The sequence below is a fragment of the Labrus bergylta genome, chromosome 15, assembly GCF_963930695.1.
Source record: "Labrus bergylta chromosome 15, fLabBer1.1, whole genome shotgun sequence".
Lineage (NCBI taxonomy): Eukaryota > Metazoa > Chordata > Actinopteri > Labriformes > Labridae > Labrus > Labrus bergylta.
Genome location: NC_089209.1, coordinates 14,281,481 through 14,302,225, shown reverse-complemented (window position 1 = coordinate 14,302,225; position 20,745 = coordinate 14,281,481). Strand labels below are relative to the sequence as shown.

Here is a 20,745-nt window from a genome sequence, read left to right as displayed (position 1 = left end):
CCCAGAGGACATCTAATGATGTGATAATACAAAGAAAAACACTAAACAAAGGTTTTAATATGTTCCTTAAAAAAAAAACATTAAAACATTAAAAAAAAAAAAAAAAACTCTTAGAAGGAGGTAATGGGTTCATGTCATGGCAGGAGGTCTGCAGCGGTGCAGGGTTGTGTAAATAATGGTGCTGATAGATGATATCAGAGGACAAAGTCAAAGTTGAAAACCTGGAGAGCATGAACTCAAAATGGACAATAATTCTTTGGGATTACAGATCATCCTACATCCATGCCCAGATGGATTTGATTTTTAGAGTCCAAATATCTGCTCTTTTGCTAATGTCTCAATCATATAGCATGTTAAAGTGGCAACAGACATGTTTAGTGCTTTAATAAAGGGGATTTGCCAACACAATGTAAATGATAGATCCAGTATAAAAAATCAAACAATATTTGTTTAGAATGGTGATCGTTGAACCTTACTATTACGTTGTTATTCCATATGTCACTGGGTGCGATTTCCCGGGAAAGTGAAGGCTTTGATATACATCTCAAAGGAAGTGTGCCAAGTATTGTGAAACTTAACAGGAGGAGGATAGCCCTTTTTTTGTCCTGCTAACTGTTAGAAGCTTTCCCAAGTAGTGGGATAGAGGTTAAGATGGGAATTTAAAAAAAACAAACATGCAAAACCACAAGGAACAGTGGACCGGTGTTCACTTATTAGAGACTTCAGGGCATTGCCTTTATGGACAGGAAAAGCTGAAGAGAAACAAAAACTATGGAGGGCGAGAGTGCTGGGGATGACATGCACATAGTGGTTGTTGCCGTGAGTCAAAAAACGCATGCGTTCGAGGACTGTAGCCTCTGCCAGAAGCCTGCATGATTGAGCCTAATCGCCAGCCTTTACATTTCTTAATCCTTTTTTTAAACTTGTAAAATAAATAATTGTTCACTCTTAATGAAATCTTTAGTGATTTAACTGACATGAAAGAATAACTTCCAAGAAATATGACTTAAAGCTAGATCGTTAGATCTTTCCTAAAAACTTAAATATAGACTCATTTAAAAGTAATGCCATCTTCACTTATTGGCCTCCATGCTTGTGTGGTGTAGACTGATGGTGTAGAGACAATTCCCTCTAACTGTATTTTGATGTTTTGGTTTGTTTTGGTTGATACGGGACATTTCAGGGCGGGGAGTGGATCTGTTTCCCCCAGCCAATGACAGCACACAGGCGTGTTTAGGAGTGGAAACATTTTAGCAATTCAGATCGGTGAATATGATGGACAAAGACGTAGTGGAAAAGTAGAGAAAATCTAAACACACTGAGGAGAAACGGCACATGGATAAAGCTTGTTCCCAAACAAGTGTGAACCTGGGTTTGGCTTTCACCCAGACACAGACTTGGCCTGCTTTCTGCTGGACAGGCAGGTGTCAAACACTGGTGGTTAGCTTGTGCTAATGTGTGCTTCTTGTGGCCCAGGAGAAGAGGCTCGGTTTGAATGTAGTGATTACAAGTTGGAACGAACAATGCTTTAATCAGATTCAGCCACACTTGACATTAAACATTGTTTGTAGGTACCTCCTGACATGAAACTACCCAGGGCCCTTTTCCCCCACTAGCAGTCTGATGTCATGATAACAGCAAATGCTAATCGCAGGTGCAGATTTAAGCTAAAAATTAGTTTTAAGTTGAAGTTAACAGATATATATATATATACATATATACTGTATATATCAGCTATTCCCACAATTGAATTCATTTTTTGTTGGCTGTTTCAACTCACTGTAGGTTCATTGATATTTTGCCATTAAGGAATCACATAAACAGAAAGGGGTGGTTATCAGACAGGACAGTGGATTTTAAGAGCAGAGTTTAGAAACAAGTTTTTTTTTATTACTTCTTCTCCAAAACACAGACCTAGTTTGACCCTTTACTTAGCGGCTTCCTACTCAGTGTTTTTAGAGTTTTTAGATTATATCTGTGTGTGTATTCAGAGTGACACAAAGTACACACCCACAACCTATTTAAAATCATATTTCCTGTTGCAAGGAAAAGTCCTGCTTGTGGGTGTTCAAACATTTCTATTTGATTTAGTATTCCCATTGTTACATGTCGATCCATAAGAGTTGCACATAAAACATAAATTAAAGTACATAATACAGTTGATAAACACGGAAAATCTGCATTAAAAAAAATGTAATGGATCTTTTGCCAAACCAGAAACAAAAGGCATATTGAACTGTAATGAGCAGCCAAGAGTAATACGACCTCAAACCCTTAACCATGAACGGAAAAATAACTATCTATCTTGCATCTTAGAAATGCCTGCTAATATATTCTAGCACAACATGTTAATTATTAAGATTGTCATTGAATATCATATCTCCACATTCATGGAGGAGATTAGTCTTATCACCATTAGTGATAAACCAGCTCTGCAGGGTGTCTTATTGTGAAAGTTCTCCCTCCTTTGGTCCTCGGATGAAAAGCACGGCTCGGCTTCCTGCTAATACTCTAATTAAAGCCAACAGCCGCACAGCATGCTCCACCACATAATCAGTCACCCCCTCCACTATGACTCAATCCCACAATGGCATGTATTATCTTCCTTATTCTGTCTTTATATGGAGGTTATTACCGTAGTTAAAACAGCCGTGAGATGATGTGCCTCATATTGTAGGAAGGCTTTGTTCAAGAAGGTCAAAGAAAAAAGGTTTAGTGTTTACAGTGGAAATAATTCACGTCTTTAAAACAATATTGAAGATGATGTTATAAGAAGAAGTGTGACTCTTATTTTGGAGGGTTTAACATCATAAGGAGCCTTAGGGCCAAATGTCAGGCCCTTACACATATAAAAGTGTTACAGAAACTTTAAACACGGGGGAAACTCTGGTGTTGGAACTCTTCTCAAACAAAGAGACTCCACATATGTTGTCTATCGGAATGGGAAAATGCACTTGTTGAAGCCAACCAGCTGCAAATGCAATCAGCAGAGGTTTTTACACGACTCGGCGAGCCGTGCCAAAATTGTGAAAGCTTTTAACAGGCTTCAGCGGAGAAGTGGCCGGAGTAGCTGCAAACTAAACCTGTCCATGCAACTGTATCAGACCAACACATCCTCAACAAATGCACCACTGAGTGTGCATACAACAGGTTTTTGTGTTAAGGCTGGGGTCAAGGTATGCCACATTAATACCTTATTGTTATTGCAGCATAATAGCATCCTGAATCATTCCACAGATGTTATTTTATTATTGGTTTGATTCAATAACAAGTTCAAATCGATCCCAAAAAAGTCACAGGGTTCTTTGAAAATTTATACTACACAGAGATCCAATTGCAGCAAAAAAACTGTTTTAGATTAGAGGAGCAATAAAAACTGTGAAAAACACATGTTTAGCTCTCACCCTCAGGGCTTCTTCTTCCCTTTCCACACATGTAGGTCAGAAAGGAGCTTGTACTTTGGCTTTACCAAGATTCATTTTGACTCCCTGCACTAGTGCTGTCATCATTCAACGTGGTCACCGGTTAGAAGAAAAAAAAACAACTGATAGGGTAGAACACATGGATAATTTGTAAAACTGTGGTATTGTTAGTGTCCAGGTTGGTTTCCTGTCAGGTCACATTGACATGTGTGCTTCAAATTACCAGAATGTTCACAACCTGTTTTCATCAAAAATGTAACAGATGCTTTTTTACAAGACTCAATGCGGGTTGCACTTTTGACTACAAAATTTATACCACAGAGTGTGCTGAAGATGTTAAGGTCCTCTTCAATTTTAAGGCACTGTATTTTGATTCTTGGATACCTTTTAAATTTGATCCCCTTGAAATGATATCTCCAAATAGTGTACTATAACATGTTTTTCCTGGCCTTACAGCATCAACACTACTCTTTCACTCTTACACTACTCACAACTCTTTCAGTGTTGGAACAAATAGTCAAAACTGAAAAACAGATGCCTACACTTTCTACTTAAATGTAATAGGAAGAGTTCAAAATTATGGGAATTATGCTTATTCGCCTTCTTCCCAAGTGTTAGCAAGAGGCTGGTTAGCATAGCCTGGAGAATGAAAGAAAAGCTACCCTGGCTCTTAATAAAGGTTCAAAATCATTGCAACTTATAATAATTTGGGACATTAAGAGAGACTGACTTTAGAAATATAATAGCCTTCTGGTTAAGCTTCTCTTGATGATTTGCCGGTCTTTATGCAAAGATAAGCTAGCCGTCTGCAAAGTGTTACTTCATATTTGACTCACAGTGATTTCAGTGCTTTCAATTTTCATCAAACTCTCTGTAACAAAGCAGGTGTATATGTTTCTAATAATTTCTACTACTTCCTGCTCCTTGTGCATAGCACTGTATTTAACTGATATCCTCTTTTGATCCAATCTATATCTCGATGCACTCATAGCAATGATACTAATAGAGAGACAATGTTGATTTGTTCAATACAACAACAGCAAGCTCACAGTGACCAACACATATCCAGTTAATATGGGTGGTTTGTGTGTGTAAAAAAAGGAGATTCATATACAAAAACAAAACGTAACATTTGTAACAAATGATGCTTCTCTCCTGTGAGCCAATTAATCATTAACTTCCATTTCACAAAGTTGACATATCCCCGAGTAAATAAAGCTCCTTACAGTGAAGTTTGGCATGCTCAGTCCTCTCCAGGTTGTATAATACTCTAAATGTGCTGCAAGGTACAAAGTCAGACCTTGACCTGCACTCCTAAACACACAAAAAGACGAATATTTGGAAATGTTGACCCAGCTGTTTGACCCAACCTCAAACACAGACTCTAGACTTTATTGTCCCAAATGGGAAATTCGTATTCACAGCACTGTACAGGTTTGACAGCAATCAACAAATAGTTAAAGGAAAGAGAAAAACAACAGTATGCATAACACAGTACGCAATACACCAAAAATAACACAAAAACATGCGGCTGATTCAGCAAGGCCTCCTGTTAAGGGCACTTATAGATACAGAGATCAGGCTTTTCCCTATTATATGCGAGCCTTCCTGCACCTCAGTTCTCTGTACCTTCGCCCCAGAGGGCATCATATTCGATTGTGGTTGCAATGTGTGTGATTGCTTTACTGTTCAATGCTGTCAAGTCGAGTGTGGGGAGACCAATTATTTTTGCAGCGGTCATGGTAATGTGTGTAAGTTTGACCCGGTTTGTGACTGTGAGCATGTTAAAAACAGCTGTACAATATATGAGGATGGGCTGAATGATGCTTTGATACAACAGGAGGAGGAGGTGTGAGGCAACATAGAGACTTTGTGGATGACTGGCAGTCTTTGGTGGCTCTTTTTTTAAATGTCCTGTGTGTGCTGGTCAAAGTTTGTTATCTAGTGTTATACCGAGATGACTCAGGCTCTACAGACTCTAGCAGGTGGGACACAGTAATAAGACCATCTGTAAATCATAGCACGTTTTTACTTCCTGGCAAGACTAATAAGTGAAAGTTACATGACTCAAAACTGGGTTTACTCTTTGGCAGCTGGTTGAAGTTAAAACTTGTCCTCAGTCAACCTTTTGGGATTTCCTTACTGCACACAATAACATAGTTCAAGGGAAAGAATGAGTCGTTGCAAACTAGCCTTGATTGCACTTGTTACTGATTGCATGCTGTTGTTCATTTTTTGCAGCAAACCAATAATTCCTCCCCCATCCCCCTGCTCAGTATCAAAGTGTTTCTGCACTAATTCTGAGCAGCTGTTTGACTATTTGACTCTGTTTGCCCGCAAGTCTTTCCTCTGTGTGCGTTTGTGTGTGCCCAATATGAAAATGTGTTTATGTGCCGACACCCAGCTGCAGCAGCTTCATTCGTACAGGTGTCATCTTGTCAAGGAAAGCCTGTATTGGGTTTCTGGACATTGTCAGAGCAGGTGCAATTCATTATCTTTTAGTGCACTTCTTTGTCCAAGTTTTTTTTCCAGTAATCTTCTACAATTCTGTTCTTTCTCTCGCCTCTTTCCAGCCTCGAGGCAGGATCCTGACTTATCCAAACTGCAACATGAGACGTTCACTTAAAGAAAGTGAATGTGGTGTGCTATGGTAGACTGGTTCCAGAAGAAGAAGACTGTCTCGTGTCGCGGGACATGGTGGCCGAATTAACGTCATCGCAGCACATGCGGTTGAAGAATTCACGGAAGTTTATCAGCTGATTCACAACTGAGCACTCTGAGTTTGTGACAACATTTCACAGAAAAGGGAAGTGGACTCACCGCAGTTCTCTGTGTAGGTGTTAGAGAGACCAACGACAGCCACAGGAGAGCAGATTTGTGGTCAGATACATACAGTACACATGGTTGCATGTGCATGGCCATCATTCAAGGCCACTTAAAGCTGACTTTAACATGAAAGTGTTTTTAACACTTTACCCTTATCTTATGTTGCATTTTTATCCATGCAAATGTGGTTCCTGTCACCGGGAACATACTTTAAAAAAAAAAAAAAAACTTTCCATAAATACCTGCCATAAGTTCAAAACAAATACACAGTTGAAGGGCCCAATCGCCTTTTTACTGCACTAGGTAACTTTGGCAGTGGTCCGAGGTCATCAAGTGAGAAATGCGTACAGCTTACCTCGTCTCTGTACCGTTTGATACAAAGGCTGAGGCTAAGAGGAAGAGGATGGTGATGGTTGAAGCTAAGAAGAGTAGAAGAGAGAGTGACCGAGCAAGCAGCAGAGTGTACATCCCTGCAGATGTTATTCATAACAGATTGTGACTTAACGTTAGGCTGTATTGTAACGATGTCATCGTTGTCTCATGTTTAGCGGCTTCACCAAGTTATGTCTCAGGCTTGCATACAAATAAAGAAATAAATCCATCTTACGCCTAAAAGTTGTCTCTTTCCTTGTGGATCTTCATGTTGGCTTTATGAATTTGGAACTTTACAAACCGTTGAATACACAGTTGAATACACATAAACATACTACGCATGTAAACAGTTTGCAAACTGCGGGCTGAAGACGCTTGCAGAGTCATATTTGCACAGAATCCAGTATTAGAACTGTACCTTGTCAGTTGACATGGTTATAATGCTTCTCACAATGTTTCTGCCGGCTTCACACCATCTGTGTGTCAACAAATGCACGTTGTCTAAAAGTGGTAGCACTGTGTCTTACATTAGAGCATTTGCACTCAGAGACCTTCGGTGGGCGCCATAGCACACCACACCAAATTCATAGTGTTGCTTTCAAGGGCCCATATTATGCTTTTTCTGGTTTTATATGCTCTTTAGTGTGTTTTCCAAGTGTCCTGTGCATGTTTAGGCACATCTATTTGCAAAAATTTCCAAACTTAGTTGAAACACAACAGTCCATAAACACACGTATTCAAATTAAACCATGATATGAAAGGGAAGATATACCAACAGAAGTAACTGTGCTTTTGATAAGCCAGAAGGAATGTACAGAAAGGTCAGCAGAGGTCCTGATATCAAATGTCATATAAATTTCATATCATTTAAAAAAAAATGAAACCATGATGTTACAATCAGTAACAATATTTACAGTCTATGGTTACGATACATTAAGCAATTCGTCCATCACTATCAATTAAGATAGACAGTATGAACAAAGCAGACAGAGACGGAGCAGACAGCTATGGCTGAGTGTGTGTGTGCCGCTTGTCTAGACGGCAAGCAAGATCCTTCCCGTCATTGTTGTTTGGCATTGAGGGGCTGCAAAACAGGAAATAATCTTTGAGGGAAAACATACAGCTTTGAACACTAGAAAGTCAAAGACACTAGAGTGCTGCAGTTGAAAATCAGTTCATATGAAATCAGATTTCAATTGTAACATGAGCGTAAGTGTTAAAACAAATCAGAAGGCGTTTTCTTTTCTTTGGTATAACCTGGGATGTAATGTTTCAACCTGAAGCTCCTGATTGTTTTTAAGAATCATGTGATCCACTGAATTCACCTCCAGATGAGGATTTATAACAGTTTGAATACGTATGTTTAAGAATAACATCAAATACTAATAGAATCGATATAATGGAAAATACCAACATATTTCATTCACCAATTTATTTAAAACTATGATTAAACTACTAACTTGTCTTTACATCATTCAAGATTTAAGGTGGCATGTCCTCAGTAAGGAGAAGCTCAGGTTTTTTTCTTTTAATGGTGTCTTGTGCCATCTAGTGGACGAAGGATGGATTTTAGTTTTGATTAAGGCAGTACGTAGAATTAATTGGTCATACTTAGAAACACTTACTCAAACATCTGCTGAAAGAACATCTGTTGACATTCACCCCTCCAATAGGCAGTATTAAATAAAAAAATAACAGTAGAAAAAGATTCATAGACTCAAGCATACTAAAACAACAGCTAATACATTGACTGTGTGCTGGAGAGTATTTTCCAAACTGCTGATTGAAAGGCCAAGAACGGAAGAATGCTACAATTATGATTTTTTTTGTTTTTTTTAACAAGGATTTGTTACTTTTTATAATGATTTTTTTTTTTAAAGTACCAGAAAATTCCTATTTTTAATGAAAAAGATAGAGTCCTCATGTGCTTATATGGATGTTTAAGGGATAAATTGCAAAGATATTTTGTCTGTTTAAAGGTATGTCAGCCAAAAACGAAAAGAAAAGATGCGAGACAACGCTGTTGGTTCCCTCCTCTAATACTATATCAATAAATATAATTAATAACAAATGAACCCTAACATTCATGGACAAAATCTGAAAACTGGTGGATAAGTCACTTGTGTTACTTCAGAGCTGAACTACAGATGTAGATTTTGGTGTATTGGCTTTGCATGATTTACAGCAATGTTACAACCTCAGAAATGTTTTATAAATAGCCTACATCTTCTGACTCCTGTGATATCCCTGACCTCCTTAGATCGCTGTTTGATTGCAAATGGTGGTCTTCAGAATATTTAAAAGGTCAATTTATAAATGTGGAGAGGAAAAATTACTTTTTTTTGTGCTTCTGAGCTTTAGCTCTTTCTTTGGCTGAAGTTAAAAATGAGGATGCAGAGAAATATCCTGAAAAACTATGGAAACTGGAGGAGATTTACATTTATTATTATGGATGGTTTGTTGATTGTTTTTGTCTAAAAGTAGGCTATTTTGTTGTTTCATGTTTCTTTGTGTTTTTTACAATGCTTGATTTTAGCCTACAGTTTGCGGGAAGCGGAATAGTATTTTAAGTATTATATAATACTATATATAATATTTTATATATTACTTTGTTGTTTTAATCGTTATTTTAATTGTCACAATAGCCATGAAAAAAACGAGATCGCTTAAAGATAGATTTGACCCTTCTCGGCCACCTTCGTTGGTCACGTGATCATCCCATTTGTCTCTGCTGGTTAGCCGTGCTGGAAAATCAGTTGCAGCTTTTGTAACTTTTTTACTTGAACAAAAACACAAGAATGGAGATCGGAACAGAGATCAGCAAGAAAATAAGAGTGAGTGAAATGACGGGCAGCGTGTGAGTGAGTTATGGAGAGAGAACTGAAGCGTATTTAAGTGTCGCTTTAGAAAAGAGACTGTATGAGCTAGCATTAGCAGGCGAACGTGTTTTTACAGTATGGTGACAGAGTTTCTGTTTACGAGGCCGGTGTGAGGGTTTCACGCTTCACCTTTATGTATCCAGAAAAAATAGTTTATAGACATGTTAACACATATTTCACTTACTCTAACGATATTAGTTAGTGTAAGCCAGTGCTTTGTCTGTCGTTTGATAAATGAATCAAAGAGGTGTCGAGCCAGCTGTCTTCATTTTGTTACTCATAATAATGTTAACTTTTCATACTATTTGTGTTGTAGGCTGCTATCAAGGGCAAGCTTCAAGAACTCGGCGCATATATTGGTAAGTGGACCAGAAAAGGTTGTTGTTGTCACATCTCTTTGAGTATGTTAGTGTCTAATGTTGTTTGTATTTCCTGTCTTCATCGACTTAGACGAAGAGCTGCCTGACTACATCATGGTGATGGTGGCGAACAAGAAAACCTCACAACAGATGGCAGATGATCTTTCCCTTTTCCTTGGAAACAACACGATCAAATTCACAGCCTGGTACTACTTTGACAAAACCAAAAAAATATATATATATATACTTTTTTCTTTGTCTAATATAATCTCTTGTGTTTGGCGTAATTCTTTTCACATTTTCACAGCTATCCTCAACACTACTGTCCAGTCTAGTCATAACATGTTATTGTTGATTGATTTCAGGCTACAGGGTGTCCTTGAGAAGTTAAGAACTGTTGCCGTTGGTAAGTCACTCTTGAGCACATTTCTGCCTTTTTTGCCTTTTACCCCCCTGAAGCCTTTATTTGATAGAGTAAGAACATGGGGAGAGAGAGAGTGGAGAATGACGTGCGGAAGCTGGGCCACCTGCTTGGATGACTATAGCCTCTATACATTGGACGCAACCTCTTCACTAGGCCATCTGCGCCCCATCTTTTTTTATCTTTCGTAACAAGTAGCTGTTTTGTACTTAACAGATGCATGGTACCTCCGTTTTGTTTTTGGTGTCCTACACAAGTTGATTTTTTTTTTTTTTTTATCTTCCCCTTAATTGTCTCTCTTGGTTGTTGCAGAACCTGCATCGCTCAGGAATCCCCTCCAGTCTGACATAGGTGCTGTGTCCGGGAGGAGTAGATCATCTGTAAGTGAAGACGGCAGAGCAGAGGAGTTGAAGGTGCTCACAGTGTCCAGCTCGCGCTCTGATAGGACGGATGCACGCGTGTCCAGCTCTGCCCATGAAAGCAGGTGCCTAATGCAAAGCGAGATTATTTTCTTTTTGTACAGGCGACAAATACTGACATTAAATGTTTACATTTCTTTTCGATTTCTTTTTTTTTTTTTTATCAGGAGGGGCACGTTGGAGAAGGGTTCCTCTCGTCTGACCTCCACCGTTAAGCCCCTCATGGAGCTGCTCCCCTCTGAGGCTGTGATTGACATCAAACCAGAGATGGATGATGACTTTATCGCTGAAGACCCGGTAGAGACACCTGCCAGCCATGGTAGAACCCGTATTGGAGCTAGTAGACCCACAGCTGAAATATACAGACCTGGTCAGAGCAAGTTTTCATCAGTTAGCTCTGCAGACACGTATCGACACACAGAAGGATCCTCTCACTCCAGGCAGCAGGACACCAGAGGAAGTAGAATGTCAAGAGCCGGCTCCAGTAAGGTAGAGCATTGTTGGTCCTCTTTTAATGCAAGGATGTGCTTTACTCCATATACCTCTTGATTAATGTTTGTTTATGGTACTCACCTTCTGTATACAAGGTCTTTGAAGTTTCAGGTCATTATAATGATTTGTGTTCTCTGTTTTCAGGAGGAGTTTTCGCGGAAGCGTAAGGCGCCGGTGGCGAGTTCAGTGGTGCGAGTGAGCCGAGCTGAAGACGAGGACAGCGATGATGTGGAAGAGGACGACGCCAGCTATGGAGGAAGAGGCATATCGAGCAGAGTGTCCCTACCCTCCAAACCAGAACGCAAGTCAGTGCTCACACTTAATTCAACATTAAAAAAACATTGCAGGGTATAAAAAGTAAAAGGCAAACTAGGGTCTCTAATATTTCTGTCCTGTTTGTTGTTTCAGACCTACTCTCCCTCCGGCAAAGCAAGCCAACAGGAATCTGATATTGAAGGCCATCTCTGAGGCTCAGGACTCAATCACCAAAACTACAGCCTTCCCTACCAGTATGTTTATCTCAGTCATCATTCAATTGTCAGTTTTTTAAATTTAAATATGTAGGCAAAACAGGGTCTATAAATTGCATCCACACAAACATTTGACATTTTTTATTCAACACACAACTACTTATCCATCACAGCCTGCAGTATTCGTGGAGTGGATTACTTATATTCTATGTCAACAGAAGAAATGTGTCTTCAAAGTGAACAACAGAACAAGAGCAAACTAATCCCCACCCCCAACCCCTCCCAAGGCGTGCAGCCTTGTGCGAAGTTTAACTGATTATTTTAACTTTGCGAAAAAGGAGTTCAACAGTTGTGAAATCTTTTCAAATTTCTCAACTTTGTTCTTAAGAATAAATCAAATTCTCTCTAAATGAAGTGTTTCTGTCAACTCAATTAACCACAGTTGAATCGTAGGCACTTCTTTCGTCTTCTTAAATAGGAAAATTACCTATAAGATAGAAGGCATTGCTGAGCAACTTTTCAGCACTTCGGATACGCCGAGGATGATTCAAACTGGATCCGGTTTCATCTCAAACCCCAGAATATTTTAAATAAAATGAAAGATTCCAAATCAGACATCCTGCACATTGGGTGTGAGGTGGGAGTGTTTCTTTTGTAATAGTTCAATGATGAAATCATGACACAGACCGTGTATTATTTTAGGATTTATCCGCCCGACAGAACAGCAGCAGAGCAGGAATGGCTGACAGACCGCTCATGTGATCAGTCTTGCTTATATTCCGTTCGCAGGTTCAGCCTACAAATTCCTTTCTATTTTGGGTATACTTCTAAAAGGCTAGAAAGAAGACCTTACCTTTACTTGTAAATGTCAGACATATACATTCCTTTCAAGCTCACAACTTATGCTTGGCCCCTGTCCAAATATAGATGTGCTGCTATGAGGGTCTTCCACATTCTGTTAGATCGATACAGTCCTCAGAGAAGAATTCCCCTAGATGGTAGACACATTTCAAATATTATACCCACAAAAATGACCAAGATGAAAGGAAACAAACTCACATTACAACACAGGACATATTAAGGTCCACAGTGTGGTGAGATTTTATTGAGTTATGCAACCTGTGTAATATTTTAAATTGTATCAAACGCTGACGACTGAGTAAGATAACATCCTTGTCCCCTAAAGCAGTACCCCAGAGGCAGACTGTCCCTGTGGCCCCTCGTACTCGCTTGGCCAGCACTGAAGAGATGACTGCAGCCATCCAGCTGGTCCAGGAGCACCTCCACAGCCTGGCCCCCAGGGTTTCAGCCTACACCTCCACAGAGCTTCCTCCATCCAGACCACCTGGTACGTGAGGAGTATAATATCTATATAAGAAATTAAAGCACGGTTATTTTACTAACCAAAAGTTATATAAATATGATAATGTATTTATCAAGGCGTAATTCTCCACCGCCAGGGCATAACTGTGGAAAACACTGACTGATTATGTTTGCTGAAGGGACTTAAAACAGTCAACATAGTGACCATTTTTCACTGAACATGTAAAAATTAATCTAACATTACTTTTGAACATGCATGAATAACTAATTTATGTCTAGATTTTTGTGCAGGTATGCAAATGAATCAAGGAAGAAGCTTTAGCTAATTTCTTATCAGGCTAAATATCATCCAAAATTCAATATGATAGATGTTCTGTTTTTTTTTTTTTTCAGAGCTTTATGATAAGCAAGTAACTACTACATGGAAAAAGTCTAGTCCTAGTTTGTGAATTGTTTTGTTGATGTTTTTTGATGATTAATAATATATATTTTTCTCCCAGCTCCAGCGAGATCTCTAGCATCACGCCTCCAGTTGGACATAGCAGAGAACAATGACAGAGCAGAGCAGAGTGAATGTGGTCAGTCTTTTTTACTCTATTTATTTTTTATCATCGAGCATTCTAAAAACAAATCTTTCATCAGCTTGTAACACTTTAGTCAAGGTGTATTTAGTTAACTCCCTTTCAGTGCCTCAGGGATGCATTAGACTTAGCTGAGTGTGTGTTTGTAATGCAGGTGTTGAGGTCACTGCAAGCGGTGAGGCTAAACCCTTTGATACCCGCTCCTTCATTATGAGTCAACCCCGACTGCAAGAACCTGCAGCAGCCAGGAGCCAGCAGCGCCTTCTGGTCAGAGAGGATGTCCAGTCTGCATTACCACGCAGCATCCAGCCCAGGTATACACACACATTAGAAGACTTTCTAACTGTCAGCTGTGTGCCTGTGTGTGTCATTTCTGATCCGTCATGTGCTTTAAATTGACTTTCATGCTCTGCATCTTCTCTCTCGTCCAGTAAGGACATCGGAGGGTCAGCCAGCCCAAAGTTCATCGTCACATTAGACGGGGTACCGAGCCCGATGGGGAATTTTGCAGACAGTGAGATGGACCTGGATGAAGTAAGACCACCCACAAGGGTCATGGAGGGGGCTGTCAATGTGAACAGGCAGCCGAAAGTCAGCGTGCTTCAAAGATTACAGGGAAGAATCACACCAGCAGACGGTGATGCTCTACTCTATTTTTTTTTTGATCAAAGTTGATAAGCTGTTACGAAATGCATGAGCAAACGTTTGTGTGGTTACCAAGTTGAGGGCGTTGTGTCTCTTACATCCCATTTACAATCTGGTGTCTTGACAGATGACGTGATGGATATTGACATGGCGGATGATGATACAGTCCCTTTGAAGAAACAGAAGGTGCTGGAGCGCTGCAAGTTCTGGCCAGTCTGTAAGAGTGGAGATGAGTGTATGTACCATCACCCTACAGCGCAGTGCAAGTGAGTCTGTTTGTGTTGTTCAGTAATAGTGTTTTTATCGCTCAGCCTTGAGTAAATCGTGATTCATGACTTTTTTTTTGTGTGTTTTGTTTTCTGCAGGACATTCCCCAGCTGCAAGTTTGGGGATAAATGCCTTTTTGTCCACCCTAATTGTAAATATGACGCCAGGTGTACCAAGCCGGACTGCCCATTCACACACGCCAGCCGCAGGAGCACAGTCGGTCCTCCTTCAAGGCCAGGTACCTCATTAACCCTCAAGCTGTACGATTTAGCAAAAAACTGTTTTATTATGCCATATGGGCACTTTTTTTTTTTTTTAACAATTTGTGCTGATGTGAGAGACATCTCTTGTATGCATTGACATTTATAATCGACTTTTCAGGCAGCATGAGGTGAGCAGTATTACCAAAGTCTTCTATAACAGAATGTGTAGTTTCATAAAACAGTCACACTTCATAAGACTTTACAGTAATTATTTTATAAGTTCAGTTCAGAAATGGTTAAGAATAACCATATCATGTGTCATGACATTTCATTTTCTCCTTCTTTCATTGGATCTGCCTTCGCTCAGATGATCTGGAGTTATAACCAAAAGATATAAAACAGTCTGATTAAACCCTCACATGTTTTGAGGTTAAAGGCCCTTGCACACTAAGTCTGTTTTTCTTTTTTTTGGATGCCTTTTTTTGGATCCGTAATCCGGAGAAAAACACATTAATCACAGACACCTGGCACACTGAGTCAGATGAGGGTTTTTTTCCTATTAAATTGCGGAAATTTGCAGTATGACACAAAATGTCTCGTCCTCATCACGTAGGCTGATCAAGCAGTGAAGTTGATTTAGTGGTTCTTTCACTCCTTGGAAAAAAAAACAACAACAATGGCGTCCGTCCACATGAAAATCAGTGGTCCAGTTTGATACGCTGCTCTGCTCTATACTGGAACCACACACTAAAAAGACCACCAATTTCCACGAAGCAATTAATCCTGAACAGCAGCTGGCAGTATGGGGACACATAACGTGCATCAATTTCAGATGAGAAAAACATACGCAGTGTGCAAAGGCCTTAAGGGTAGAATTTGTTCTCCTTGTTAGGTCCCGTTTTCAATTGTTTTTCATGAGGAGAGAGCGTTCTCGGAAGAAAGCAGCCACCTAGAGAAAAAGCGCGGTGCCCAGCGTCTTTTCTTCGGAGCGCTCTGCCTTTTTTTTTTCTTTCTGCGGCCGCTTTTCCCTATATTTTCGACACCTACGGATCGTGTCTTGTACCCACATTCTCTTTGCTCCATGTCTGATCAGATTAAAAACGGTCTCAAATATAAAACATGTAGTAAAAATTAACGGAGCAGTGTCAGTCATACAGTTGCCGTTGTCAACAGTCTGTTGAGACATTACGGACGCTTGCAGCGCTTTTCTTTTCAGCCCACAAACGCTTCATTCAAGCACTCCCAAGCGCACAACCAGCGCTTTTCTGCCCGGAAAAAAACGCCAGTTGGACACGGGGCCTTACTGTACAATATTTACATGTGAGGTCACAGAAGATTTGAAAGTCATGCTCCAAATAGCTCCCATAATTAAAAACTATATTTCTTCATTGTATACACTGTCATGTCGACCACCTCAACAAGCAACACTGATATGAACAAGGCTGAGTAGAAGTTCATGTAGCTGCCATGAATGTAGCACATCCATAAATCTCCTCTGAAGCAGTAATCTGTAGTCTATGGGATGTTAAGATCTTCCATTCTGCACTTCTAACTTGACTGTTTGTGTTCACAGCAGTGCAGCCGGTGCAGACTACAGCCGTCTGTCGCTTCTTCCCAGACTGCAAGAAGATGGACTGTCCATTTTATCATCCCAAGGTAAACCACTAAAAAACTGTGAATGGAGGTTTGACATTTTCTCCGTCATTATTATAAAGGTTATAAGGGAAGTGCTTGATTTGAAGGTTGCTCTTATACTTGCACACAGGCCTCCAGTTGAGACGAAGTGCTGTCTGACATTCTACATTTTGTATCTGTCACCTACAGGCTTGTCGCTTTGCGGCACAGTGTAAAAGAGCCGGCTGTACCTTCTACCACCCGAACATATCTGTGCCACCGAGACACGCTCTGAAGTGGACGAAAGCACAAAGCAGGTAAAGAGAAGGGGTTTAAAGAGAAACTTACTGTGGCTTTAAAAAACTTCTTTTAGGGTTGATTTTCAAAGACTGTTAATAAAAGTATATCTGCTTAGTCATTCTCTGCCACACCTCTAAATGTAAGATCAACAGATCCAGGAGGGTTTTTCAGTTAAATACAAGGTTTAAACTATGATTTAAGTCATCTCAATTTGAATCATATTTTTCCCGCTTGAGTATGTGGTGAGCTAACTTTATTTAATTGTAAATACACAATACGGTTGAGATGTAGCTTATTACAAAATGCTGTTTTACTTGTTGTGGCTCCTTCCAAACTCTGTTCATCTTTTTTCTCTTACAGCTAACAAAGCCCTGACTGACGTCTGACGAGGCTCGACAATGTGAATCTATGGAAGATGTTCTGAATAGCTGTCTATAAATGGTCATTCTCAGATTTCCTTATTTCATTCTGTTTTAATGTTTTGTTTGAAATCATTTTTAAAGAAGTGGTTTTTAAGTTGAGCTGTTGTGTTTTTGTTGACGCTGTCAGAATATTAAAAAAAAAAGCTTCTCAAAGAACTTGACATTCATCTCATTTAATAATTGAGCTCATATTTTGATCAATTTGTCTTCACCATGATACAATTAATAAAAAAAGAAATTGAATTATTACATTGTATTAACAAAAGAATGACCCAGTCAACTAAGATGTGTTCATCACATCCAGCAGCTTATTGTAAATAAGAAATTATATTCAACTAAACAAAAACATTTTACTTTATAAATATGACACGTTCATAAAGTCAAATCTTTACTTCACTTTAATTGGAAAATTAAGTTGATAAGATACTGAGACGCGCAGATATAAAAATGTTTTAATGTACTTTGACTTAAGGTCTTTACATTAAATGATTACCCTTGCATGGTTAGCAAGTCCCAGGCTGGAGTCAATCCTTTCTGCTGCTTAAATACATCCCACACTGAGTGGAAGACTGGGAATAGTTTATGATGCAGCGGTAATAGCTAGTCCGATTCCCTTAATGCCAAGGGAAGGTGCTACGGTGCTTCCTTTCCTATCTCCATTATGGAAATAAATATTTTAAAAAATACTAGAGGTAAACATTGTTCTACTCTATTTTAATATTATAGTGGAATGGAATCAGTGGTTTTACATCCAATATGATGTGTCTGATGATGCAGGCTGCTCGACTTTTTAAACCTTGATTTTATATTGTTGGATGTTAATTTTCTGCCTGAGAAGTCATCAACCTTTATTTAAGTTCTCGGAGAGATCATTGAGGGCGACCCTCAATTACAATGATGCCGAGAAAACATGCATAAATGATAAACAACGAGAAAGGAGATAAAGCTACTACAGAAAATAAAATCAATAAAATATATACACTAAAATAATTTAAAAGCTTGATATTACTACAATGATAAGTCAGTAATTAAAATCAAATAAAACAGTTACAGTCAGGTATTGGGCGGTTAAAAATATTATTTCTAAAGTGTCCATAAGGGATAAAAGTGCACAAATTCAGGTCCTGTTCTAAAACGTTCCAGGAGTTTGCAGCACTAACACTAAAAGCAGTTTTCCCCAGGTCAGTCCTGGCATGAGGAACCTGGAGAACCAGCCTCTCTCTCTCTCGAGCGGGTTAATAATGGACCAGGGTTCAGATGTAACAAGGAGGTGATATATGATGGAAGCTTTCCAGTGAGGGCTTTATAGATAAAAAGATGCCAGTGCTTATTGCGTGTCTCAGTGAGGGAGGGCCAACCAACTTTATTATGAAGAATGCAGTGGTGAGTCATGTAGCTATCACCGGTAATGAATCTAAGCGCAGAATGGTAAACAGCATCTAAGCATAGTGGAAGAGGAATGCCTATAGACCATATCACCATAATCCATAAAGAAAAACTGCTTCAATTATCCTTTTCCAACAGAACATAGGGACATTTGATTTATTTCTATATAGGTAACCAATCTTTTGTCGCAGTTTGACAGTAAGATTATCAATGTGAAGTTTGAATGTTAGTCTGTCATCTATCCATATACCCAGATATTTATAGTCTTTAACTCTCTCGATAATGGATCCTAGCAGGGTGGTAATGTGAAGGTTATTATCAGTTTCACATTTAGCCCTAGAAAACAACATACATTTGGTTTTCTGAACATTGAAGTGGATGTTGTGACACAAAGAGCACCATCTGCTGGATGAGCGCAAAAAGTACAAATATACCTATAAATAAATATAAATGGGGGGTTAGGGTAACACTATCCATGATAACTTGACCTGGGAAAGTCCTCTCTTTCTTTGATGGTGATATTGTTAACCAACAGAACTATATATACACACTTATGGCACAGGGAAGTTGTCAATCAGTATATGCACCACCATTTCCTTTAATGCCTCATGTCAAACTGCACAAACACATATTTCAATAAAACGGCAATAAGGATGAAATCAAAGTGTCTCTCAGTGGATATCAAAAGGTGACTCCAATACAAAGTTGTAGTAAAGAACACAACATTGAACTGCACACATCTTTTGTCCTAATATCCTTACCACTAAAAGCAGCCGTAGCGTACGTGCTGCGTCATGACGTCACTGTGGTCTAAGATAAAAGCCCTGTGAATGTCTACTTCTCTTGTCGGGTGCGGTGGCGCGCACCTGTAATCCAAGTCACTGGGAGGCTGAGGCTGGCGGATCGTTTGAGCTCAGGAGTTCTGAGCTGCAGCGGACTATGCCGATCGGGTGTCCGCACTAAGTTCGGTATCGATATGGTGCTCCTGGGGGAGCCCGGGACCACCAGGTCGCCTAAGGAGGGGTGCATCGGCCCAGGCCGGAAACGGAGCAGGTTAAAGCCCCCGTGCCGCTCAGTAGTGGGTTCGCGCCTGTGAATAGACGCTGTAGTGCAGCCTGAGTAATACAGCGAGACCCAGTCTTTTTTATACACCACACCAAAACATGTTTCAACACACACACTTTCTGCATTTGATACATACACCGAACAAGAGCTTCATCGCTGTTTCTTTATCTTCTTTTCACAGAGTATTACTGCTGCTGCGCTGTTTCACACCGCCTCCACCTGGAGGAAACTGCAACTGCAACAGCCGCACTGAACCGTTCTCATCATTGCAGGTGGAGACTCAGATTTCAGCATTAGACAGCTCAGTGGCAGCTCACATTTATGATTCACCTTTATCTGTTTTTAAAGTGATTCCTACAAGTGGAAATAGCCTACAGAAACTGTTCAACTAGGCCTATATAAAACAACTAATAGTTCACATAATAAACCCAACCCAGACCTTAATTAATTAAAGTTATGTAGATTTCTACACTTAGTCCTTTAGCATCTTTCCATTATGTACCTGATTTAATGGACATGCCTCTAGAGATTTGATTTTCAGGACAGTAGCAGAGACTCAGAGTCATGTTCAGAAATGACCACCAGGGGTCTTAAATTCCTTCACACAATTTTTGCTTAAACCTGTGTCTTCAGCAAGTACTTGATGTTTCTGAGTGCTTAAAGCTCCTGTGAGCAAAACCTTTGATCTCTTTGGTGATCCTCTGTCCTGGAGTTTTTTCTTTTTTATGTGCTCCAGTATTTTCTTTGGATTCTGCCTGCATATGAGTCCACTGAGACTTCTTTACACATCGATTTTTTGTTTTTGTGAAGCAGCTGATGAAAGACAACAAAGATAACATTATTGCATCTGCACGTTAAGTTCCATTAACATTTGGACATGTTTAAAATGAGAGCAATTCCAATATTGTTACCCTCCTGTATCTGAGGTTCGGCAATCGGCCGGAGCCTCCTTTCCAGCACCCTAGAGTAAGCTGTCCCCGGAAGCCTGAGAAGTGTGATACCCCGATAATTGGAGCGCACCCTCCGGTCCCCCTTTTTGAAAATGGGAACCACCACACTGGTCTGCCACTCCACAGGCACTGTCCCAGATTTCCACGTGACATTGAAAAGGCGTGTCAGCCAAGACAGCCCAACAATGTCCAGAGCCTTTAGCATCTCAGGGCGAATCTCATCCACACCTGGCACCTTGCCACTGAGGAGCTTTCTAACTGCCTCAGTGACCTCTGCCAAGCTTAGTGGTAAGGCTTCACCTGGATCTTCAGACTCTGCCTCCTCTTTA

At 39.8% G+C, this 20,745-nt stretch overlaps 1 protein-coding gene across 2 annotated transcripts; it reads left to right on the top strand.

Annotated features, from left to right (window-relative positions):
• Positions 1-9,328: 9,328 nt before the first annotated feature.
• On the top strand, positions 9,329-17,171 carry zc3h14 (zinc finger CCCH-type containing 14). Of its 2 annotated transcripts, none has more exons than XM_020638823.3 (17): positions 9,329-9,454; positions 9,816-9,858; positions 9,950-10,064; positions 10,224-10,264; positions 10,592-10,763; positions 10,866-11,187; positions 11,335-11,495; positions 11,599-11,699; positions 12,850-13,008; positions 13,484-13,561; positions 13,719-13,878; positions 13,996-14,201; positions 14,337-14,475; positions 14,575-14,714; positions 16,253-16,335; positions 16,504-16,610; positions 16,954-17,171. In XM_020638823.3, exons 1-17 carry the CDS (start codon positions 9,419-9,421, stop codon positions 16,955-16,957), a joined length of 2,067 nt encoding a protein of 688 aa, XP_020494479.2. In that variant the 5' UTR covers positions 9,329-9,418; the 3' UTR covers positions 16,958-17,171. The 2 variants fall into 2 exon arrangements, with proteins under 2 accessions (XP_020494479.2, XP_020494478.2); XM_020638822.3 differs by having other exon boundaries at positions 12,847-13,008.
• Positions 17,172-20,745: the final 3,574 nt, after the last annotated feature.

What these genes read in the sequence shown, in the direction of transcription:
- zc3h14 (XM_020638822.3), top strand. Translation starts at nt 9,419, where the DNA reads ATGGAGATCGGAACAGAGATCAGCAAGAAAATAAGA. An exon ending in AGCTCTGCCCATGAAAGCAG is followed by an intron (nt 10,764 to 10,865) that starts GTGCCTAATGCA and finishes TTTTTTTATCAG; the next exon opens with GAGGGGCACGTTGGAGAAGG. An exon ending in CCCTCCAAACCAGAACGCAA is followed by an intron (nt 11,496 to 11,598) that starts GTCAGTGCTCAC and finishes TTGTTGTTTCAG; the next exon opens with ACCTACTCTCCCTCCGGCAA.